This window comes from Diabrotica undecimpunctata, chromosome 6 (assembly GCF_040954645.1).
Source record: "Diabrotica undecimpunctata isolate CICGRU chromosome 6, icDiaUnde3, whole genome shotgun sequence".
Classification (NCBI taxonomy): domain Eukaryota; kingdom Metazoa; phylum Arthropoda; class Insecta; order Coleoptera; family Chrysomelidae; genus Diabrotica; species Diabrotica undecimpunctata.
Genome location: NC_092808.1, coordinates 136,285,413 through 136,312,881, shown reverse-complemented (window position 1 = coordinate 136,312,881; position 27,469 = coordinate 136,285,413). Strand labels below are relative to the sequence as shown.

The 27,469-nt window shown below is 32.7% G+C and overlaps 1 protein-coding gene across 3 annotated transcripts in view; it reads right to left on the bottom strand.

Moving 5' to 3' along the window:
- The window catches only part of kay (transcription factor kayak), a 126,230-nt gene that overhangs the window by 69,067 nt on the left and 29,694 nt on the right, over positions 1-27,469 (bottom strand). Inside the window, exon 1 of one of the 3 annotated variants that reach the window (XM_072535511.1) lies at positions 12,935-13,180. The exons of the other annotated variants lie outside the window; for them this stretch is intronic. Coding sequence (XP_072391612.1) covers positions 12,935-13,039 — 105 coding nt within the window. The 5' untranslated portion in view covers positions 13,040-13,180. Of the gene's footprint in view, positions 1-12,934; positions 13,181-27,469 lie in introns of those variants that run through there. 3 annotated transcript variants of the gene reach the window in all.

Sequence of the window (27,469 nt, the reverse complement as noted above, 5' to 3'; positions counted from 1 at the left end):
CTCAATCCAAAGTTACCTAAAAGTTTCGCCATTTGAAGAGGCAACCAAAAAGAGCATGTGCAACAAAGACAACTTATGTGCGAATTATTATGCCGATTGTTAGTGCTAATAAAATATATTGTAACTGGACAAATACACTACTGCTTCACCCATATCTTCTGCGTTCTGGAGATTAACGCCGTGTTCATAAAACTCGCTCGTTTGGTTAATAGATCAGCTGAACTTTTAAGGAATGCCACTTAAACCTTCAACAATAAATTATATCTGTTTTATGCTTATTGTCCACTGTATATATCTCTGTCGCCACGTGTATTTGACCTTTTGTTCAATGGTTAAATTTCTTAAAATAACTTCTGTGAAGTTTATATAAAGACAAAGAATGGAGTGCCTAATTATCTTCATTTAGACTCATTAATAGCGTGCAGCCATTTACAACTTAGTAAATAAATGAAATAATAAATGTGAACTAGTTTGTACCAGCTAAGCATTTTTATTTAAACACGCCCACATACCTTTTCTAGATGAGAGAAAAATTTGTTGGCTGATTATTGAAAATGTACATATAGAGTTTATCATAGGCGTACACGTTTTAAACCTTAGACAAAGAAAAAACTTCATTTTATCGTTTAAATTTTAAACTATATTTGTATGTAATTCGGGCATCAGACTAAAAATTTGTCTATGACAATTATTACCTTTCCAGAAAAAAACTTTTGGGCTACAAAGTGTTTTAATGATTTAAAATCTGCTTTTATATGATAACGAATGTTAAAATAACGTTTGAAAAAATTTAAAGCGGAGAAAGAAACTCTAATAATTTCTACCCTTTGAATCTAAATGCACAAGAATCATTTTGCATGTCTAATACTCATTCATTTAAGAGAAATTTGGAGCATGAACAACATAGGGAGTGGACAAACTTGCACGGCCTTTTGTAAGCCTAGTATGTATTGCAATTGCACCAGCTAATATAGACAGAGCTGAAATCAACCTTCAAAAAGCTTCACGATCCATCCACCCATTTAAAGATTAAAAATGGTAGGCATACACTTCTTAAATTTACGCAAGCTGCAGATCTCCTAACTACCAACCTTTCAACGTGGCCTTTACAAATAACTAGAAATTAATATATATTATAAAGAAAAATATATCTGAAAGTCAAATAAAAAATGTCCAAATAATTGGACTTAGGTATGGAATCTCTAATAGAACTTAATGAAGCTGAATGTGATGATTTTGTCAACAATTGTTTGGTTAAATTACAAATATTTTGAAGTCTACTCTCCAATAATTCTAGATAATTTATTATTAAAAAAAATCAACATTTTATATCGTAACCTTGTTCAGACATCCTTTCTTTGTGCATCTGCAGATTTTTGTTGTTTGTTATCAATTACATTCGACACATATTTCTTATCAAACATTTATATTTTCTTTGTTTTTATTACAAAACATTTAATTATAGAGATTCGCGTATAAATATCGCACGTGTTTTTGCAAAATCGACATACTGACTCATTCCGACTATCTACGAACTTGTTTGCAAAATATCACGTTCATTTTTTTCTATTTCAGCTTTTGTCACCAGCACGTCTTCGATAAATTCGTCACTACCTATATCGAGGTGTTTAATCAAACAGACAAATAAATTTACTTTATTACATATCGCAAGCATTTTTATAATTTACAGCTTATTATTCAGCAAAAATAAGGTAACGGAAACGTCCTTGGATAATTGCTAACGCAGTGATAAACAGACAAACAACTTTTGAACAATATCTTTGGAAAAGTGTAAATAGGACTGCACAAAATACTGAGTGTTGGATGTTGTGGTATATAACTAAGAAAAGTGACTATATCACTTCTCCTCATTCCTTTATGCTTCGGAAGGTTTAGGTAATGTTATGGAATTCGACGTAAAGTTGCTATCCATTCTCTCTCTCCTCAGAGAGAGTGTGGTGCTCTTTATTTGGTCGAACCATCGAAGTAACAATCTTTCTCTGAGTTCTGTTATCATCTACTTTCCTTTAAAGCATCAATCTCTCCATATCTTCCATTAGTCTGGCTATGTATCCAAAATACCTCACTACATTTTGGTTGATGACTGTGGTGAAGCAGAGTTCTGTTAATATTGAGATATTTCAGCGGTGTGCTCCAGAGTATTCGGATAATTCCGGATAATTTCAAGGATCAGTATACATTGCGAGTCAGACTTTTTGATGGTTCAGGTTTCTACAGCGTAGGTATCGATAGGAAAGATAAGCGCCCGTGCCAGACGTAGTTTGTTGTTCTTAGTTATGCCCTATCTTCCCAGCTAGCTTTGTTACGACTGTCTGTCACGATTTGTTTTTACATTAATTCTTAGCTTTCTAGCTGTTGGCGCCCTTAGTACTTTGGTTACGATAATATCGTCGCTCCCTCGCAATTAGTGCATACAAATAAAACGTTTTTCCTTTTTTACAGTATAAATGATTTCAGATAGTAAATGGTTAGTGCACTGTGCATTTTCCCTACTTACTGTATTAGCAATATGCTTATACCTCATCTCTCATTGGTAGAACTATTAGAATTTGAATTATGTATGCCGAATTGAAATTAATTATAAAAATCTGTACCTCGGAATCCACTTATAAGTATACTGAGACTAAAATTGGTCCATAATATCCTCTATGTGCTACAGTGGCTTTTTTTTCCACTTTTTTCGCAAGGTTTTTTCCTTCCTTGTACAAGCGCAGTACTATCTTAATTAACAAGATAACAACCAAAGGATTTTAAGAGGCTATTATATGCTCTAGTTACATCAAAGCCCGAGTGTCAAAATTACAGAGGAATTCCTAAATGGACCGTATCAAACAATTGCATCATAGACAAAAAAACTGACAGAGAAAATGGAACAAGAAATAGGAGAGTACTAATGGATTAGGAAACGACGGAATCGATGAAATATTCATCGCATGATAAACAAAAGTTTTAAGTTAAAAAAAAAACAAGACAAGAACACATTGCCTTCAATACTGTTCAAACTTTACGGAAAAAGAGAACCAGAGAGACGAAGAATTTCTTGGTTCCAAAACCTGCGAAATTGATTTAACACGTTTGCAACCAGACTATTCCGAATAGCCGCCAGAAAATTAAGAATAGCTCGGTTAATCGGCAACATCTGGATCGGATAGGTACAGAAGGAATAATAAAACAAGGAGAGCAACGCCCAAAAGAAGCGGTAAGGAAAGATATAAAGATACCAGATAGAGTCTATAGGTAGAGTATTATATATCTTTGAAGAAGCATGGCGGCTTGGAATCAGATACATCCAACATTTTAACGTTAAATAATAATGAAATAGAGCCCGGTTGACAAAAATTAAGTTTAACGATAAAAATTGGACCAATCCGTCCATATTTTCCCATACTGTTATGTGTTATGTTAAAAATGCATAGTCATCAGTATTACAGAGAAAATAATGACCCTAACAAATCAAAATATAGATATTAGACAACTGATAAAAGTATTGCCACTCGGAAAAAATACCGATAATTCAATTATCCAGTTCAGCAATTATTCTTGGCGATAAATATAACTCTTGCAAGGTTTGAAAAAAAAGATAATTATGTCACATAAATATTAATACATATTATCTTCAGAATATAAACTGCGGAGCACGAAATTGTTAAGATAGTTAAAATGAGGGACCATTATCAATTTCGCTTATCTCTGCATTCGCCACAAGATTATGGTTAACTGCAAACCATTAAAAATATGCGTATTTCACTGTTTATAATATTTACATATTTAGGAAGTGAGATAGCCGTTATCTATCCTTTTTTTAAAAAATCCCAAAACTATGGTAGATGGACTTTTTATATTAATAGAGAGTAGGAAAACGGGAACAATAATTGAAAATAATAATGTGGCACAATATACTGCTCGTCAAAAGTTAAGGATATCGTTAAGATTCAAATAAAATAGTTTATAAACGAGACAAGAATTGCAATTTTAGTAGGAAATTGTCACAGTGTTTCAGGGCCAAGACGTATTTTAAAATGATTGAAAGAGTGGCTCAGTTCTGTATACCTGAATCGACAAGAACAATTAAATATGTACTTTTCACCGACGAGTCACTCACTCTCTTGGTATTCTGATAGTTAGAGTGTATTTTTTTGGCTACTCCGTAAGTTTATTTTCATGCTGTTATCGGTAATGAGACTCTTTAACGATAATCCACTGGTCTGTTACTGTATTTTCGTCCAAATCAAGCTGCTCCTCACGTGTCATGACCCCCTAGGTCTCCCGATTTCAGCTACATTTCAAATATTAAAAATTTAAACGAAAAATGGAAAAAGCTGGGGAAAAATGACACCTACAGGTTGATAATGATGAAAGGGAAAATACAGAATACACACTTTATTGCAATTTACTATGCCACAAGAAAATAGCTTCAAAACAGACTTTATGCAACAATACCTTTTACCTCTGAATTTTTAGTTAATTGGTTAGTACCGTTCATAATGGGAGTCTTGTATTTTGATACTGGAAGACATTTATCTCTAAAAACTCAAAGTGTTTTGGTAGTAGGTAAAGGTTAAAAAAATAACCGTGATACTTTATATAAATATGCCTAATGGGTTTGAAAAACATTCCTACATGTTTAAAACATCGGTATGTACCATGCGTACCGTACCGCAATAAATGTTAACCCCTCCCCCCATTTCATTTCAAACGTTATAAAAAATAACTCTTTTTTTGATTAAATATGTTTATAAAGGTATGAAAAAAATATTTTATACTAGAAAAAAATTGTCAAAAAAAATGGTCATGAGAAGCCTCACCCGTATAATCGTGTAATTTTTAACCCACCTGTCCACTGAAGGGTTAACATGTATTCACTCCACAAATAACAAGTATAAAACAGCAATAAATGCTTGCGTGTATTGAGTATTTTAAACGTTATTGGAAAATATTTAGTATACATATTAAAAGCTTTTCTTTCAAAGAAAAGACTTCTTTTTCCATCTTTGAATTTTTACTAAAAAAGATCATTCGAGTATATCATTACCCAATTGTTTATTAACTTTCCTGAACGCGATGATATCGCAACATCAGTGATTAACATCAAGGATGATGCTGAGGGTATCAATATTTAATTTATTTTTTGGAATGTTCAGTAGGTTCCAAGTTTTTAAAACCCTCAATATTAGGTAATATTGTTTTAGTGTAAATAACATATCAACAAGTAATTAAACATATAAATATAAAAACTTCCGCTTACAATTTGAAAAAAATATTCAGTTGGCGACCGACTTATTTTTTCATGGGAATTCCCAGAATTGGTTTTGCAACTCATTTATTGTTAATACTAAATAGATGTGGAGCCAAAGAGTATTTGCCAACAGGTTTTTTCGATGAACAATTTTTTGAACATAAAATAGATGAATGCTGGACAGCCGCCAACACATTTTCTCTATAGCGGATACCATAATGTTTAAACTTCCTAACGGAAGCAGGCCCGATTGTTTTTAAGCTAATATATTTTGTTTACATTTATAACACAGTGAATCAGACATTCCGCGGATAATTTGCACCTTTTTTATGATGGCAAACAGAGCTAGTTTAATTTTTTTAATATTTAGAACACGTTTTCTGTGTATTTCATCTGGTTCGCACATTTTTCTATTGGTGTCAATTTATATATGGGCCAATTCTTGTACTCACTGTGACGCTCCTAAAACTTATGATCACAAATAAATTTTAGAATTTAGATTGGATAGTCTAGAAATAAAAAACAAGAGAACTAAAAATGATAAAACAAAACACCAGAATTCACCACAAAGATAAAAGTCGAAAGCTTACAGAATGACTCCACAAGATACCTATTCCAAAAAAGAATAACAGAAAAAAGCAGAAACACATATATCACAGAAAGTGATGGAGTCGAAGAAAGCTCGGAAAAAATTAAGTCCAATATCTTAGCCTCGGCCAAGGAAGTTCTTGGTGAAAGAAATATAAATAAAAATAAATTATTCCCAAGGCGAAGAACTCCATGGTTTTGTACAGAAGTGAAGGAAAAATGTAAAGAAAAGGAAAAAGCTTACCTGAAATACATGTCAGTCAACCAAAACACAAGAAGGCATACCATAACAACAAGACAATTAGTCTGCAAAAGGAAATATGGGGCTTCATAAGAGGTCAAAGAACGGAGGTAAAGGAACTAATAGAACCAAACACATAGAAAAGGAAACGTGGATTGACTACCTAAAAAGCTCTATGCAGAGGAAGAACAAACGACGCTAGAACCGTAAACACCAGAAATTACCACAAATGAAGAACTTAATATAAATGTACAGGAAGTTCGGAAAATACTTGGAAACCTGAAGAACAGAAAAGCAGCAGGTAAAGACGGGATACCAAACGAATTACTGAAATATTGTGGAATGGCAATGATAGAAAAAAAAGAATGGAATAACCACATAAGCAGAATGGAGGAGACCCGTGTCGTTAAAATAGCAAGAGATAAGTCACCAATCAGCGAAGAAGTATCGGATGACTGCGCAAAAGATGGAGTGACAACCTTAGATAGAGGTATTAATCCGCCAATGAACAAGCAGAATTGTTTATAAAGAGGAAGAAGAGAAAATGATCGATTTCACGGAAAAATCTATTACAGGTACATATCTGCTTTGAGTCATGGAGGGGGCATAGTTAATGAAAAATACGTAGCTAGATACTGACAACAGGTATAAACAAAAAAGATAGTGTATAGATACTGGTCGTAGAAGTTTCTTTTTTTTTTCTGTTAAATCAGTTCTAGATATTGTAAGGCTCTTAACGGTAATAGGTTAACTTGTTCTATCGTATTTTGTCCTGCTATTTATTGATATTCTCTCTGGGACCCATTTCTTTTTAGCTAATTCCACAAAACAAAAATGCTAATCCAAGTAAAACCTGATCCACGTGCTCGCAATAAATCAATTTTCTGTAGTAAGCCGAAACCAAACGACGACGAATATGACTCTTTTATTATGGGTGAGTAATCGAGTAATTGAAAATTTAAAGATAAATTGTCAAGCAAAAAACGGATGTTAACAATTAAAACCAGTTGACCTTATAAAAACAGATCGTAAACGATTAACAAATCATTGAAATTATTCAACATTTTCAGATTATGTAAACCTATCTACCAGCAATGAGAATTTAATTGTGTTCAGGATTTCAGTTTAACACCAGTTTATTAGGTTTGATTTTTCAAGATACAAACTTTATGATTCATTAATAATTCAATAAGCTATCTTAGTTATTATGTTATGAAGTATATCCTAGTCCCACGAAATGTTTATTTTAAAGGAGGTTGTTCTTCTTTGCTCCCAAAATGTAAAGGAATTTACTTTATACATAACGAAGAAGCTCTATATAGTATAACATAGTAGCTGGAATACATAGCAAACATGAAGTGACAAAATGATAATGGGCAAAGACTAATCAGTTTTGCGATGGAAAAAAATATGGCGGTAAGACCCAGTTAGAACGAAAAGAAATACATAACGAAACTTGGCTGTCTTGTGATGGAAGGACAATTAACCAGATTAACCATGTATTGGTGAAAAGAAACCACATGAAATTTATAAGAAGAATGGGGGGAGCCAAAATGGTTCAGAATGGTTCAAAAAGATAAAAAAATGAGAAAAACAGATTCAAGGAGGAAAAATCGATATGATATAGATAAGCTAAGCAAAGTGGAAATAAAAAGAAACTATATCAATGAAATAAATAAAGGGTTGCTATCCCAGAAAGACGAAGAGAAACTAGGAATTAAGCATGTGTGGCAAACATAATTCAAATTATTCCACAAAAGAGCCAAATGAAAGCAGGGAAGAATTGGTTTGATGAAGAATACCTTCAAATAGCAGAGGAAAAGAAAAGATTAAGGAAATTTGCTCTAACAAAAATAATAATGATATAAATCAGAGTTACCAAGATCAAAGAAGAATAATGAGAATGGTATGTAGATGACAGAAAAGAGAATGTAACGAAAAAATAATACAAGGAATAGAGGAAAGATTAAAAAAAAAAGAAACGCGGTCGTTTTAAGTTAAAAAAAAAACTGTAAGGGGGTACCAGAATTACAAGTCATACGTGAAAAAAAAGATGGAACACTCACATTTTAGTAAACTATGGAATGGGCAAAATACAGATGAAAATGAAAATTTCCTTAGTTAGTTATATAATCCTCTATAAGTTATAGAGGATGATGGCATAATAGTAGAACTGCACAGTGAAGAAGAGATTGAAAGTAAAAAGGGCTCAAAAATAACAAAAGACCGGGAGAAAACGAAATACCTGCGGAAATGCTAAAGAACGAAAGAACTGCAAAATAGCCTTATCAAGAGGATTTGCGAAGAGGAAAATATGCTCAAAGCTTGGAACTTTTATTGGAAGCTTTATTTTGCTCCATATACAAAAAGGGGGATATATTGGCATGTGAAAATTACAGTTGTTGCTCTGTTGGATACTTGTTACAAGGTATTAGCCAGGATGCTAAGGGAGAGACTCAACAGTTTTGCTAAAGATAAACTAGGTGCGTATCAGGCCCTGGTTTTAGAGTTAATAGATCAGATTTTTACACTAAAAAAAATGTCGACTACCTTCTATGAACATGCGTATGATAGGATAAGAAGGAATAAAATGGATGAAGCACTGAGCTGCTTGGGCATACCCACAAAACTGGTTACGTTAGTAAGAATGACTCTGAATAGCACAAGAAATCATATAGTATGGACAAGGAGATACGTTATCCACGGTGCTTTTTAATTTGGTATTGGAAACAATAATTAGAAATAGTTTTATGTTTTGAGTTTAAATAACCGGATCCATCTTCAACAATGAACATCGATGTCTGGTCTTCGCACTGATGATCTTACTACTATAACGAAAACAAGAAAAGAATTAAGAAATGTTATAAAAAGATTAGAAAATGAGACAAAATATTTTGTACAAGAAATAAACCAGAAAAAGTCAAGTACATGATACTCGGAAATACAGAGCAAAAAGAAGAGGGACAGTTTACTTTCATATCTAATGAATCAAGGGAATATAAATTCGAGAGAGTGGTCCAATTCCGTTATTATAGAAGAGAAGGGTCAGGAAGAATGGGAACTGAATGCCAGATTGGCAAAGGGATATAAAAAGATGGAAAGCCTAAAACCACTGATCAAATCCAAATTTGTATCGAGAAAAATAAAGTTAAGGATATATGAAATGGTAATAAGGCCCACAGTGAAGTATGCACAACGAAAAAAGCAAATACAGAGAAATCGGAAGGATGGGAAGGAAAATGTTCAAAGTTATTTATAGGGGCTCGAGGAACTGGATAACGAACCAAGCATCAGTCGCTTTATAAAGGCACAGAGAGTGAGATGAGAATGGAAAGGAGGATGATGCCAAAGATGTCCTAAAACGGGGCCCGATAACGAAAAGAAGACCCAGGCAAAGATGGTTTGATAGCTTAAAAGAAGATCTCAGAAAAGATGGAATTAATGGTTGGAAAGAAAGAGCAACAAACAGGGTTGAATGAAGGAGAATACTAAGCTCATTTAGTAGGCAAGGAGCATTATTTAATATTAATGTATTATATTAATTGTTTTTTGGCGCTAAGCCTTTAAGTCCTGTTGTACTTTGTAAATAAAGGAATTTACTTTAAAAAGTTTCTGATTTTTGGAGGTTTTAACTCTTAATCACCAGTGCCAAATTTATTTGAATGTTACTATAATTGAAGTCATTTTTAGATTTTTGGTACCCCAACAATGTCAAGTCAATTTGCGTAATTTATATTACATTTGCGTAGCAAATTATCAAATCGCAAACAACTATAATCACACCATTTACCTTAAAAAAATGCGAGAATAATACATCGTTAAATTTGTGGTATACAAACAAAAAATTGTAACTAAATGATTGTCGTTTAACTTGTGGTACAAACATAAAAATTTGCTAATAATACTAAACGTTGTTGTAGTAAACGTCGTGTCATCAGCCAGAACGAGAATTATTTCGTTATGTCGAAGAGGCGTGATTGTTGTTTATTTAAAGCGCACTTTGACTGCTTAAAAAAAAACGTGTTTGGGAAATGACGTTTTCTAAATTTGGTTTCCATAACATACAAAATAAGCAAAAACAATATGAAACATGTGTATGTCCAGAAAAACATGTATTATAGAGAGCAATGTATTGTAGAACCAAAACGGATGAATACCTGTTTTTCCTTAAAAACTGACAGTCTCGGAGACACACTGGTGTTCTGTCTCCCAAAGTGGACGGCGCTACATATCATAAATATATCCCCTCTGAAAATTTGGCAAGCAATTGGAAGATGCAAAAGAACACTACAAAAATTTTTTTCCGTCTTTCCAGAGTTTGTAACTTCGATGACCTTTGACCTATTGATCCCAAATTTAGTAGGGTTCTTGTTTGTACTGAGAGGAATTTGTTTATTAAATTTGAAGCCCCGTGAGATATTTCATTTGAGAGTTATCGCACAAACAACAACACAGTTTAAAGAAGGACCTTTTAGTCTTGAATAAAGCATGAATCTCTTTGTGATTTTAGCTGTCTAAAAGAAGTTGGGCTGTAAGACTTTTGGATGGCCTCGCTATGTGGAGTCTAGCCTGTCTCATACCTCCACCACTAACCAAGGAGTCCTCAAATCTTCGCGAAACACGCTCCTTAAGACTACCTCTACCAGTACTGAAGGGCACTCCAATCACAGGTTTGGGTCCCACAGAGAGAGTGGATGAGCCCTGCCTTACCAGAGCGTCAGCCTGTTCATTCGTTTCTTCGTCTAAGTGTCCCGATACCCTAATCAAGTTAACGTTTTGGTCAGCGCAACATCAGCCAGTACTCTCTTGCACTCAAGAACCAGGCTAGAGCTTCTTCCAGAACCTTTAGAGCTGGTTGACTGTCAGAGCAGATAGAGATGATCCTGTCTGGGCAAGCCGTATCAATTATCTCCCGAGCACATACCATTATTGCAAAGACATCGACCTGAAAGACTCATGCATGGGAGCCGAAAGCCGAATTCGACTCAAATGTGATCACACGACCAACGACCATATATTCCAGCGTTTGCCCGCTCGTCCATCTGTGAACCACGTAAGTCCGCTTCCGACGCGAGGTTCAGTGGATGTTCTTGGTCCACCCATTCATACCGGTCTGGAAATTGATCTAAGAAGCAGGATGAGAACTCAAATTGAGGGACCGTGCTGTCCTGTACCGGCCTATTATTGGAAAACGAAAGTGCTCTTTCTAATGCTCGAAGCATGTTAAAATAGAGTTATTTGATATGATCTTAAACTATTCTAGCAATGCAGACTTTACCTCTTTAACCCTTAGTCTCCCACCACGTTTAGATTTTTTACAGTTACTTACCAACGGTACTTTTAAGTCTGCCTTATTTTATTCACAGTCATAACTTTTTTAATAAGCTAAAAGCGTTGTTTCTTTCCAACAGTCGCATATAATACCTACAAATCTTATTTTGTATTTAAAACGAAAACATTTGAATGACATTTGAAGTATTAAACATTAGATAATAACTACGGTTGTAAATGCAAATATATGTGTTAAGTATTAGATCTACTTCAATACTCAGGATATAAGGGTACCAGAATTTGGTGGTACTCAAAAGTACTGCGGGGAGACTAAGGGTTTAACGGAACAAACTCACGTTTTTTGTAGTTTTGTGAACAGGAAAAATCCGACACCCTGATAGGGTAAAAATAATGGAAAAAGAAAGTGAACATGAAAAAGTCACATGGTACCTAGTTCCGCGAATACAGTGGCTAAGTCATGACGTCACTCAACATAGCCTGTGCTATGTTTATGCGACGGTTCTTTTGGTCAAAAAATCAGACAACATTGTATGACTACTATATTAGTGATTCGAAGTCGATGATACTCCACAAAAATTTTCTTCACTTTTTGAACAAACCTCGTATTTGCATTTAAATATACATTTTCAGTAACTGATCAAGATATCTTCATTTGTAGCGGACGGTCAGCGATGGATGAACAAACAAATAAGTGGAATTATTATGATCCATAAGTATCCAAAAATTACAAGAGTAAAACACAAAAAGTACGAATTAAGTGATAAATAAAACAGGAAGAAAACAAATTTTAATGATATCTCATTGTAATGATGACAACTTTCAATTAAAGTAAATAAGATAGACCATTAAACATGTGCAGATTGCGAACGAAAAACATTCTGCCTGAAACCACCACAAAAAATGAAAAGAGAAACATATCAGCAATAGGTACTTATATCATAACTTGAAACACGTCATAACATTTAAATTTTGTGTATCAAAAAACAAATTCCAATCGCAAAAATCAAAGTTAACAATACCATTCCAAACAACCTGTAGATCTCAAATACATGATAATGTCAGTGTCAAGAACCAAAAAAACGAGTGATAAGATTGTAATAGGATTACACAGCACATTACAAGTTGGTTAAAATAAATACATGTACATTTTATATAAGTAATTTCCATGTTTTAACCCATATTGCATAATACTTAAAAATAGCATAATCATAATTTCAAATATTCACAATTATTGAAAAACTCTAAACCAATTAAAGTTGATCTAGCTCTGTAAAATCGTTGCCAAAAAACACTAAAAGGTTGGCCCAATCTAACCTGTCATTTAAAATTTTCTGCAAGTTGACGAGAATAATTTATCATTATTTTTAATAATATAAAATTATCTTAATCATGTTTTCTTTTTCCTTTCTCTCTTTAGTTGGTTTGATTTTTTCGTTATTCCGCTTTTCTTATATTTTAACAGTCCATATAATTCTCGTATTTGTTTCATAACTATTTTATTGATATAGGATTAAATTAGCAATATAAACTATCCAAATTAAAAAATATATTCTTACCATTTTGGATTTATCAGCAAAGTCGCAATTATACAAAAAATCACTATCTTCGGCACTATATCTATAGTCCAAACCGAAATTTAAAAAGGGCACTAACTGCGACATAACAAAAGTTGACCGACAAAAACTTTAACCTTGAATAAAACTGTTCCTTTTATAATTGTCACAGTACAATAATACAACCACAAAAACCTTATCAAACAATAAAAATACGCCAGTCCAGTCACTATATTTACTTGAAACAAATGAAGTGAGGCACGTTTAGCGAAACCGCTTTTATAAACTCGCAAGGTTGCTCCGAGATGCGCGCTCACTCGCACTCCCTCATTTCGTATATCGCTGTGTCGTTTCTATGTACTAGAGAGAATAAATTGATGAGTGACGTAAGAGATTTCGAAGGTGGGGAATGGGAGAATGCGAAGTTCCAAGAAATTAATAAATGTAATTTTTAAGATGTTTTTAAGTTCTAGGAACTACGAATTTCGGAAGTATTCTTAAAAATGACATGTTGGCGTGAATCGATTTTACTACTATGATAAAACAGTATGTTGACAAAATTCAATACATTCTTTTTTTGAAGTTAAATATATCAACAGATTAATTACTATTTAACTGGGAATAAGCCACAATTAAAGGTTAAAATACGTTTATTGACGTTTCAATTTCCACTTCGGAAATCGTTCTCAAAATACAAACATTAGTAAATTAAACAAATTTATCAACAGATGCATACTTATATTAAGGCAGAAATTATAAGGATTCTTAAGACACTTAATTCTTAATTATAAGACACCTAATTACTCTATTCGTACTAATTTGAATATCATTTTTAGTATTTTTACAAAGTACACAATAAAAATATTTCTTTTATACATTTTTGTTGCTCAGATTTACGTAGGTTTACAATCTTTCAGCTTTTCAACAGATAAGAAATAATGAATATACAGGAAAATAATATTTAATTGACTGAGTTTTGGTCAATTAGTAGATATAGCCCCAGTCTGGTTAAAAAAAAAGGTGGAAAAATGTTTCGCAGATATCTGAAGCTTTTAAGACATAGGTGGGGGATACTAGATGATGAATAGATGAAAAGATACGCCTAGTTTTACCTTGCGTTTTTTTAAGCAATAATTTGTGGTCACAATTTGATTTTTTGTCTATAAATTTTTTCCCTTATATTTTAAAATAAACAATATTTATGTCATTTTTTTATGTCAAGAATATCTTTATTTTCCCGTTTTTTTAATTAAAATTGATAAATAATTTACAGAGATATTTGCAAAAAAACAGTTTTTTGCACTAATTTATAAATTTTATTAATTTTTTTATTAACAAAATAAAATGGTATTAATACATTTAAACATCAAGGAATTACCATCTTTTAAATTTGTGCGAAATTTCCCCCCGATCAGTCAAATATTTTATAAGTTATTTAATTTGTTTATCCCTGAGGCTAATTATTTAAACTATTGAGCTTGTCCTATGCATGATGCTAGACACATTCAGCAAATTTCATAGGATTCTTTAAGACTTAGACTATCTCAGAAGTTAAATGCATATTGAGTTTTCATCGAAATTATTTACAAAATAAACGTTTGAAAAAGGGGTATGTTTTTTACTTATAAACAATTGTAATAACTTCTATATTTTTCAAGCTACAGACTTGTACGTACAACCATTGGATACCTGGTAAAAAAGCTCACATTAAAAAATAAAAAACCTTCTATGACCAATAGGAACGAAGTTAGTGACTATTTTAAAAAAAATCATATCTCCATTGTTTATAAACATCAAGAAGTAAAATTTGCACAAATTTTGAATGAAAATCTAAACTTTATATTGAAACTTATAGCTATAAAATTTATCTAATTTTTCGAAACGACGGTACTTTCGAAAGATCAACATAGGAAAGTGGAGAGGATATCTGTTTCAGCTCTGTTTTTTTTTTGGCATCGAAACTTCAAATTGCAACACGTAGGAAAAATTTACATTATCTCGGCTTCCTTTGCAGCTGCAAGCCTTTTTTTATTATTCTGAGGTAGCTCGTCGAAATATGAATAACTACATAGTTTTCACTGGCCGGAAAATATGGGAAAACTCGGAAAAATTGAGTCCATTTGAAATTCACCCTAAATACTTACTTTTTTTTACTTTGCTCGAATAGTCTGTCGCAGTATTAATAATGATGACATAATTTTCACCCCCCATAAATCTCGGAAAATCCCGGAAAATCAACATATGTTTTTACATTTTATATCAATGATGTAATAATACTTATATATTTTATAAATTAAATTTCAGGTAATTTTTTACACATTATATTATTATATTCCTTATATTAATTATAATTATTTGTATTTTTATAATTAACAATATTGATTTTTATTCTATTTTTTTACAAATATGATATACAATATTAATCTAATCTGCCTTACTGCTTTGATAAAATAAGTCGATTTTTTCATCACTTGCCTTATTAAATTTTGCAATGTTTATTGAACTTTACTTTTTTTATTTTCTTTACATATATTGGTTTAAAAGTTAAAATTTGCTTCATTTATTCGACTTCACTGTCAGGTCTGAACCTTTTTGTTGCAGGTTGTTTGTCTTCACTTATGAAGTCAGTCTTTCCATACATTAACATATTAATGGGCGATCTTAATGCCAAGGTGGGTCAAGGTAAGGTAGGAGAACAAGTAGGAAAATATGGGCTTGGAAACAGAAATGACAGAGGAGATCGATTGATTCAATTTTGCCAAAATGAAGACTTCGTAATAACAAATACCTTTTTCAAATTACCTCCTCGACGGTTATATACATGGACATCTCCACAACATACCAAAGAAAAAATAGTGAGAAATCAAATAGACTACATTATGATAGCAAGGAGGTATCATAATGCTGTTAAATGTACTAAGACGTACCCAGGAGCTGATATAGGCTCAGATCATAACCCGGTAGTTGCTGTGATAGAGGCGAGACCAAAAAAGATTAGAAGACCACACAGAAAGTCACTAGATTTAAATAAACTTAGAAACAAACATATACGACAAGAAACAGGAGAAGAAATAAATGAAAACCTCCGTTCAGTGCAGCAACAAATTAACGATACAAACAACGTTAACCAAAAATTAAAGTACATAAATACAGCTATACAAACAGCAGGAAAGAAACATCTTACAAAAACAACAACAAAGAATAAGGGCTGGATGACACAAGATATACTAGACTTGATGGAACAAAGAAGAAAGATGAAGAATTACCCAGACAAATACAAAGAAATAAATAAACACATAAAAAGAGAATAAAAGAAGCCAAAGAGGAGTGGATTAAAGAATAATGTGAAGAAATGAAAACCTATAAGAAAAAGTACGATGCGTTCAATATGCACAAAAAAGTAAAAGAGATAACAGGAAGCATAAAGAAATGCCAAATAGGTAAACTTAAAGACAAAGATGGAAATCTTATTGTAGATTTAGAGAATAAAATAAAAAGATGGACAGAATACCTGAATGAATTATTTGAAGACGATAGAAACAACTTAACTCAGATAATCAATGCAACTGGGCCAGACATATTGAAAGAAGAAGTAAAATACGCAATAAGAAACGATAAAAATGGAAAAGCAAATGGACCTGATGAAATTCCTACAGAACTGTTGAAGCTTTTGAATGATAAATCCGTAACCATAATATTAAATTTTGCAGCGAGGAGCTAAAACAGTTTCCCCTCCATTTTCCTATGTCGATCTTTCGAAAGTAACTTCGTTTTGAAAGGTTTAAAGTTTCGAAAAATTGGATGAATTTTATAGCTATAAGTTTCAATATAAAGTTTAGATTTTCATTCAAAATTTGTGCAAATTTTACTTCTTAATGTTTATAAACAATGGAGATATAATTCACAAAAAAATTGTCGCTAAAAAAAAAAAAAAAACTTCGTTCCTATTGTTCGTATAAGGTTTATTTTTTTTGGTAAATATGAGTTTCTTTACCAGCTATCTAATGGTTGTACATACAAGTATGTAGCTTGAAAAATATAGAAGTTATTACAATTGTTTATAAGTAAAAAACATACCCCTTTTTCAAACGTTTATTTTGTAAATAATTTCGATGAAAACTCAATATTCATTTAACTTCTGAGATAGTATAAGTCTTAAAGAATCCTATGAAATTTGTTAAATATGTCTAGCATCATTCATAGGGCAAGTTCAATGGTTTAAATAATTAGTCCCAGGGATAAACAAATTGAATAACTTTTAAACTATTTGACCGATCGGGGGAAAATTTCGCACAAATTTAAAGGACGGTAATTCCTCAATGTTGAAATGTATTAATAACATTTTGTTTTGTTAATAAAAAAATTAATTAAATATATAAATTAGTGCAAAAAAACTGCTTTTTTGCAAATATTTTCGTAAATTATTTATGAATTTTAATTGAAAAAACGGGAAAATAAAGATATTGTTGATATAAAAAAATGGTATAAATATTGTTTATTTAAATTATTAAAGGGAAAAAACTTATAGATAAAAAACCAAATTCTGACCATAAATTATTGTTTAAAAAACACGCAAGGTAAAAATAGGAGTATCTTTTTATCTATTCGTCATCTAGTAACCCCCACCTATGTCTTAAAAGCTTCAGATATCTGCGAAACATTTTGCCGTGAAATCGATGATTTTTGTATAACCAGACTGGGCTAATAAGCGTAAAATGCAAAATTAGAAAACTCAATCGTTGGTTGTATAGATATCTTTTAATTTTGGTAAATGTAGGTCATAAGTAAAATTAATAACCTAAGATACGTAGATGACAGCATATTACATAGCTACATCCCAGAAACAACTAAAACAGATAATGGAGAAACTCAACAACGTAAGTCAACAATACGGACTAATAATCAATGCAAAAAAAGTTATGATAATTGATTGAGATAGATAATATAATCAAGCAGAAATACCCAGCATAAACGGGATATGGAGTAGTGGGAATTCAACTACCTAGGAACGATAACAAATAACGGTGGGAGTGAAAGAGAAATAAGAAGACGACTAATAATCACTAGGTCAGCAACAGCCAAACTGACGAAAATTTGGAAAGACACTGACCCACATTTGAAATGTATACATACAGAAAAATATTACGAATGCCATGAACACATCGTACAAATGGGTATGTGCCTCAAGAACTAAATAATAATAGCAGGCTCATTACAAAACAAAACAGAAATGTTCTAAGGTACTTTGGTCATATCACTAGAAAGAAAAAGCATGGAAAGAGCATGTCAAAGGTAAAGTAGAAAATAGAAGAAGACGCAGATCTCCTTCACGCTGATCTGATCAAATTAAAAAATCACAGAACTCTCTCTTTCGGAAGCATCTCACAAAGCTCAAAATATAGTTGAATGGTCAACATCATAAAGTCACCATATCCTTTCCTAGGATAAAGGACTGAGGAGGAACAGGTCATAAATGCTAAACAACACGGTTATGATTAAAAGGTATGCTGATTCCAATTCGAAGAAAAACTCCAGTAACAGACATTCTGAATTGAAGGAAAGCGTGGTCCTGGCAGACGACAAATAAACTGGCTGCCTAACATCAAGGATTGGACAGATAGACGCATACACAGAGTGTTAGTAAGGCGTTCTAGAGACACCAAACAAAGCGTGCCAAAGGAGATGGTAAGACAATATCCTAAAGTGTCGTTAGAAAAATGAGTTTTCTACTGCACTAAATAGGACGTGAAAAGAATCGGGTGAGCCTTATAGAATAACAATACAATTCTTTCACTCTTCTTTCTCTATCGGTTTATCTCCTTTCCATTGAGTTTTTGGAAGTTTCTTTAGTTCCCGATCGACTTACAAACATCATTTAACAAACTTTCTTTTCAGTTTATTAAAAAAATATCTAAAAGTCCTCCAAGAAATGACAGTCAACGCTGGGACTGGCAAATCAACCAGGTTTAAGCAATAGGATTAATAATACACTGTTTTCCATCACTAATCTCGATTTGTGTCACCGCTTGAAGCATTATATAGGATAATAAGTCTTATATAATGCTGTCTGAACTCCCCTCGGCACAGTCCTTTTGACCTTCCCCAGATAACACTCCTCTCGATATGGTCCGTTTAGAAAATAACTTAAGTATCAACCACAAAGTCTTACAAAATATAGAAGGAAGGGAATTAATAGTGTGTAACGTAATAAACGTCACACGTTTGTTAGTTTTCTTTAAATAATTATTTTGTTTCAATTTCTTTAGATTTTATTCATCTATTAACTGTATCTTTTATTTTACTATTTTTATTATAAAAATAGTTGGCGCTCAACTCTTTGATCAAGTTCGATCTAATTCCCTGTATTTATACCCCATTTTGTTCTATGAGATAGAACCAGTATAAATTTCCATGTCCCACTTTCAGTCGACAAATTATGTGTTAGTTGGCTAATCTTGACTTCTGTCATGTCAGTTGCAGTGGCGCACCCAGTGGGGGTTTTGGGGGTTAACCCCCCCCCCAGGACCCTATTCCGACACTGTTACTCTTTAAGGACTCAAAATGGAGGTAACATCATAAAAAAAATTTCGGTGATCAATCAAAACTCCCCTCAGAGGCAAATTCTAGGTGCGCTACTGGTCAGTTGTACTTCAATAAGGACGGGAAATTATTTTTAAGATAGGACGTTCTCATACCTAAGAGACTGTGATAGACGAGGCCTGACAATTGGCTTCCAAATAAAGTTCTGAGTTTTATTGTTATACATTGACTCACAACTTTCAGAGGTAGTTATATTGGTACCCCTTGTCACCCACCGTTCCTGATAAGTCATTCGAAGGTTACAAGTGATAACATTGATAAAAAAAATCAATGCTTATAAAAAAAAGGAGTAGTGTGTTGTGTGACAAAAAAGTTCCAATGGAACAGACGTAAAAAAAATACCAACTAATACATTTTGCACAAATACTAATAAAGAATAGATGGATTAATGGTCTGACAAAAAATGATAAACATAAAAATTAATAAATTAGGATATATTACGGTAAAAAGAAGGCTAAGTTGATATCTATGTCTATATCACACCTAGACTTTTAAAAGCAAAAACACCAAAAATATCAACAGAAAGAAACCCCATGCAATATTGTAAAACAAACGATTCGAATACAAGTGCAATGATTTTGAAAATAAGAGACATATAAACAAAATTTCCAAAATTTTACAAGAGATCAATAATGGCTAAACATTGCCAAACATAAAGAGAGACGACTTGTGGAAAATTTTGCACTAATAATAGACTTTGTTCGGCAGAAACACTATAGAAAATATGTACTTATATAGAAAGAAAAAATTATTTGATGAAAAAGACAGCAAAGATTTGATTTCACGTTCAAAGCGTCTATGTATCTGTTGATACGTATTTCGACTTAATAAGTCTCATCAGAACAGTTATTCATAGTTATTCATAGATAGATTCACAGATACATAGACGTTTTGAACGTGAAATCAAATTGCTGTCTTTTTCATTTTATTCGGATCTACTCTGTATGAGTACAAGAAACAAATTCGTTATGGATTTCTGCTTAGTTGATAGACATGTCGTGGAATGCAAATTTTAGATTCCCCATGTCTCTATTAACATCTTTATCAACGTCTGTTATACCTTGCATTTATAGAAGGTTCAGATTAAAGCAGAAATCTGAATTTGTTTCGAAACTATCTTACCGATTTTTCTATCAGATGTCGCTATTGCGTCCATAACGAAGCCATTTTATTGTTGCTTCCTAAAAGACAGAGAAGATTATTTTTCACGTTAAGAACGGGTATAAATAACTGTTCTGATGAGACTTATTAAGTCGAAATACGTATCAACAGATACATAGACGCTTTGAACGTAAAATCAAATCTTTGCTGTCTTTTTCATTTTATTCGGATCTACTCTGTATGAACACACAGAACACAGTAAGCGAATGGGATTAGAGATTAATACCAAAAAAACCAAATTTATGATCATCTCCAGAAACTTGGATGCACTTGAAAACTCCACCATAACACTGAATACTAAGTCCATTGAAAGAGTGAGTAAATTTAAATACCTGGGATCGTGGCTTTTTGAAGACTGGGCATCGGACAGGGAAGTAAAATGTCGCATTGAACAAGCTCGACAAGCTTTCGTAAAATTCAAGAAGGTACTGACTTGTTCAGAGTTCGATCTTCAACTGAGACTAAGGTTTACTAAGTGCTACGTGTGGTCAGTGCTGCTATATGGCGTAGAGGGCTGGACACTCAAAACGAGGGATATAAACAGATTAGAAGCTTTCGAAATGTGGCTCTATCGCCGTATCCTAAAAATACCATGGACAGCGAAAATCACAAATATAGATGTCCTTAAAAGAATAAACCAAGAACGCCAACTTTTCGAAACCATCAAGAAAAGGAAAACGGCGTATTTAGGTCACATCATGCGAAATGAAAAATACCAGTTCCTCCAACTTATAATCGAGGGTAAAATTGAAGGCAAGAGAGGAATGGGACGCAAGAAAATGTCCTGGCTCCGAAACATAAGGCAATGGACAGGGATTAACGACATACAATCTCTGATACATATTGCAAGAAATAGAGAATTAATGGAAAATGTGATCGCTAACATCCATTAGTGGATTTGCATCTAAAGAAGAAGAAGACTCTGTATGAGTACAAGAAACAAATTCGTTATGGATTTCTGCTTAGTTGATAGACATGTCGTGGAATGCAAATTTTAGATTCCCCATGTCTCTATTAACATCTTTATCAACGTCTGTTATACCTTGCATTTATAGAAGGTTCAGATTAAAGCAGAAATCTGAATTTGTTTCGAAACTATCTTACCGAAAAAATTATTTATTGAAAGAGGCAATAATTAAGGGAAACTCCTATTTTTATTACAATACATACATATAAAAGTTATTAGTTTATTCCAATGTATAAAATATTTAGTGAAAAATATGCAACAAGAATAAATTTTCTTTGTTATTGAAATATTAGTCAACCGATTTTAACAATCTAACCGACGTCCTTAAAAGTTAATACACAATTTGACTAATGCTTGAAAACTGTTGGATATTATCGTGTAACTGGTACATTCTTTTATACATGAAATCATATAAAAAATTTAACAAAATAACTAAATGGTGAATAAATCGTGGATTACGTGAATATTTTATTTTCTGATAAACACCTTTAGAATTTACCAAAGTTGATATTAACCAGTTAACGGGACAAAGTATGTGTTGTTGACTGTCGACAACATTTACTTACATTTTTGAAATTTCAATTATTCGATATTCAAAGGGAATGAATAGTTTGAACAAAAAAAAACAAGAACAATGGTTCTACCAGCTGCCAGACAAATGTTTTAATAAATGATTAACAAGCATTCGTTTTAATGTATTGTTACAAATTCTTACCTTCGAAATTCAGTCCTAGATATGTTAAAACTTGTACAAAAAAATAAAAGAAATCCCACAGAATACAAAACGTTTAATTTAGAAATAGGAAGATAAATAAAACAAGATCTAAAGGTAAAAGAAATAATAAATTAGACTTACTCACAATCAATTTAATTTAACTAATCAGACGACCGGTTTCGCTTTCTACAATATGCAAAGCATCTTCAGGTCACGATACAAAGTTAAATAAATGATGCCGGTACTCTATTAATTGATGGTTGAAAGAACATGGTTCAAACTATCTTGTATTGAACCATGTTCTTTCAACCATCAATTAATAGAGTACCGGCATCATTTATTTAACTTTGTATCGTGACCTGAAGATGCTTTGCGTATTGTAGAAAGCGAAACCGGTCGTCTGATTAGTTAAATTAAATTGATTGTGAGTAAGTCTAATTTATTATTTCTTTTACCTTTTAAAATGGACTCACACAAGCAACACATTCATGATTTAAAACAAGATCTATTAAACAAAAACTTGTAGAACTAGCACTAAGAAATAAAATCAAGTAATAAAACACAAATAAAATCAAATAGAAAAAAAAAGAACCTAAATAACAAAAGTAAGAAGGAAATTTTATAGTGTATAGTTCTAAAAACTCACCTAGTATACAATAGATAATTACAAATGATAATTCGGTAATACTACTCCCAATAAACAACGAGTAATAGTAAAGAGTGTTTGGAAAAGTACATATTTAGTGTTAACTTATGTTTAATTTTTTATTAATCTTGATTTTTTTTATCATGACCTTATTACTTATTTTATCGTTTATCTGCATTATCTTCTTTAAATTCCCCACGTTAAAATTGACAACTTTCAATCTTATCAACAAATTGGCAAGTGTTTTTGGTTTTTTATTATTTCGAGGTAAAGTTGCGAACCGCCAGTTCGCTAATTTCCTACGCGTTTTCTTGAATTGGAATCGGCACTCCTTGCCTAAGGGAGGCAAAGACTCGTTGTTCTTTAAATAAAACGTTTGCCGTGCGAAATGCACCAGAGGTAAAAAAAAACACACAAACGGCTTCGACCACCAAAGAGATAAAAAAAATACTAACAAAAATCGGCGAAAAATTAACAACAAACAAAACATTTGTTTTTTGACTTAGCACGAGCTTTTGAAACTGTAAATCATCCAATACTGCTGGAAAAATTTATCATAGTGGTGTTAGAGGAACTGTGTTAAAGTGGATCCACACCTTTTTATCGGAAAGGTTTAAAAAAATTAAGGTCAATGTAAATGGGAATATATTTTCTTCAGAAGAAAGTGTCCTCTCCGGAGTTCCACAGGGAAGTATCATTGGCCCTCTTTTATTTTTGATTTTCGTCAATAATTTAAATCAACTGATAAAATGATAGCTCAACATGTTTGGTTCGGAATCCATTAGATAATTTTTCTGATGCAAGTGTTCGAGTAGAAAACGTGGAACAGCAATCAGGCTGTTATGTCACTCAATTTGCTGACGATACCACAGTTGCAATAAATTCCAATAATTTTTTTGATGTAGTACAAAAAGCAAACTGTCTTGTAAAAAGTATGATTCATTACTGCTTAAATAATGCCCTCATCTTAAATGGATCAAAGACCAATATGGTATCCTTTTCACCTTCTACTATGCAGATGAGTCCATTAGTAAAACTTGACAATGGGTCAGTGGTAAATAGCCACTCCACTAAGTTGTTAGGTGTTTACCTGGATTCTAATTTGTCTTGGAGCTCTCACGTTGATTATGTAGTGGGAAGATTGTCTGTGCACTGTTATGTTCTATGGCAACTTAGGAATTTTGTCTCCCTAGATATCTTAAAACTTTAGCATTTTGCTCATGAACAGTCAATTTTGCAATATTGCTTAGTTTGTTGGGGAAATTGCTAGCGAATTAATGAGGTGATTGTTCTTCAAACAAAATTATTCGTACCATGATATTTAGAAGGCGCTTAGATTCCTGTAGACCAGTTTTTAAACAATTAAATATTTTAACTGTAATTTCGCTGTATATTTTTAGTTGTGTTGTTTATGTAAAGTCACATAGATGCAATTTTATTTGCAGAAATGATGTTTCCTTAATGAGTGGTTACAATTTTCGTTACAGAAATGATTTGGTGACCCATGTTCGTCACTTGACCGTTGTAGGCAAGGGTCCTTACCCAACATGCGTTCGTTTGTATAATACATTACCTAATTATGTTAAAGATTCAAATATTTATGTATTTAAGAGAACAGTTAAGGATTTACTTCTGGTAAACACTTTCTATTCGATAGAGGAATACTTGCAGGCATCTTTTTAACAATTTGTATGTTTTTGTGTATATTTTATATGTTTTTATGTTAACTGTATTTATGTACTTATAGTTTTTACTGATCATAGATTGTATTTGATGCATTACAATACTTGTAAAAGTCAGATGAAATAAAGAATATTGATTGATTGATTGAAAAACCCGGGCACGAAGGACCCAAACCCTCGAGCACCAAGTCGCCGAACTGGGCGTAGCCCGGAACAGAGACTTGAGGCCCGAGCAAGCAATTCAGATTCGCGGGTAAGTCACAAGAAGATATCAGCCAAAGAGTATTTGGGTGATACTGTGTCCTATCGCGCATTAGAGTGCTATAGGGGGGAAAGGGATGCTCTGGAACATTGAAGCGCGGTGGAATGATACCTGTTCTTTCACGAATTAATACGCCTGGCTCCAATGAATTGTAATACCCGAACGAGGTGTACAAGTCTCTCAGGCTGGGTTTAAGTAAATTGCTTGCTTGCTTGCTTGAAATGCACCAAAAGTTTATTATTCTCCGCGGAGTGAAGTGACACATCAATTCCTTCACACGGGTACAGGAAAGACGCCTTTCATCAGTTCTTACTACGTTAGCTCTTATTGCAACAATAAAGGGGTAAGTGGTTATTTAAATAAATTCTTTTGTGCTGATAATTGTGTCGATACCATTTGACTGTTCGTATTTTCACTCCATATATCTTTAATTTTTTATACGGCTTTAATTAATTAACGAGCTAATTTTAATATTTCCTACATAATCAAATAGAGAAAGCAGTCAAATATAGGAAAGGAAAATAAAGTTTTGTAAAGGGAAAAGAAGATTTGAACAAAAAATATCACACAGTTCGAGTTCGATTCTCGACACCAAAAACAACATTTTAAATTTTAAAAATGTGACGAGCCGTCAGCGGTCTTCGGAAGGCACGTTAAGTCGTCGGTCTCCCATGTCTAGTGTGCATCGACATTAGTTACCTGAAACAGGGTTTAAAGTTGCAACTTGCGCAGGAACAATCCGAAAGTATCTCCTTAGCAAATATGCCATCTTCTTCTTCATATTGCGGAGCTCGGATTGAATTTTTTTAAAATGCGTATGCGTACCCTTCTAAGGCTAGGATAGATCGCTCGATATACAAAAAACGAATAATTTTATATGAGTTGACTTCACTTTTTTATATGCTCTTGAAGCGTGGACAATAAAAGTTAGTAGCCTGAATAGACTTAAGACATTTATGTGGGTATGTCTAAGAATGTTGCGAATACCATGGACTGCGTCGATTAGCGCAATGGAACGTGAACTGATCGAAGTCATCAAAAAGGGGAGAACTGCAGATATTGGTCATGTAATGAGACACGATAGATATCACTGCCTTCAACGCATAATAAAAGGTAATATCGAATGGAAGGACCAGATGTTATTATATTGTATATTCTATAATATACTATTATTTATATCTTTAATATAGTACTATTTATAGAACTATATATTTATTTTCTGTACATAACTGTAATTCACTCATAATTAGCTTCGTTTCCTACTTCTTTCCTTTGTTCTCGTTGTAGCCAATGTTCTCTTTATTTCCTTGTAGCATGCCAATTCCAATTATATTCTTAATGCCTGGCTTGCACTGTTAGTGGTACACTGTTACAAATGTATCCCTGAGTCTTTTACTCTTTTTTGTACGTTCCATTCAATAAAATAAAGTGTACGTGAATGTTTAAATTTTTCCAAATCGACGATTTTCGTAAATCATTAAGAATACATTTGTTGCTTGTATAAATTAACGATTTATTTATGAATATGTCATATAACTTCTACGGTAGGATAATGATTTATTTGATAAAAATATAGATCGAGCTTATATTGATGATACTTTTCTGTCTACATGACAATATTTAAACGATTCATTCAATTTCCAAATAATGATATTTAAGGACCCCACTACTAGACATTAAGGTTATGGTTTTTGAAATTGTATATCATTAGGAATTATTTATATTTGTGCTGAATCATACGATGAGCGGAATTAATATACTTACTGGATTTTTTACCAAACTATTTTGTTAAATAGCTGCTCTCTACTATCAAGAAATTATTTGCTATTTTTATTGGTAATTAACTACAATTTTAGTTTAAAATATTTTTATTATTTTGACGATTTGATTTCCACTTCGGAAATCGTTCTTAAAATAAAATTTTTAACAATTTCCGAAAGAACGACTTCAGATTTAGAAACAAAAACAAGAGGCGGGTGTCTTTTGTAGAAAAAGGTCGATTTCACAAGCTCACAAGTTGAAACTTGTTTTAATCGATATATTATGATGTCAATATCATCATCATCAGTGGCATTACAGCTCGTCATGAGCCAAAGCCTTCTTCACAACAATCTTCCATTCGCCCCTGTCTCTGGCAACTCTTCTTCATGCTTTAACTCCGATGGATTTTAGATCATCCTCTATGTTATCTTGATACCTAAGTTTTGGTCTTCCTCTGGCTCGTCTTCCCACTGGTTCTCTTCGGTCGAAAATTTTTCTGATCATTGCATCTTCATCTCGCCTAATTAATTATGGATGTCCTATCCATCGAAGGCGTGCTAATTTAATACATTTTACAACGTCAGGTTCCCCCAAACTTCTGTATAACTCAAAGTTGTAGCGCCTACGCCACAAACCCTGTTCTTAGACTCCTCCATATATTTTCCTTAGAATTTTTCTCTCGAAACGTTTAAGCAATTCTTGGTCGTTTTGTGTAAGTGACCACGTTTCTGACCCGTATGTTAA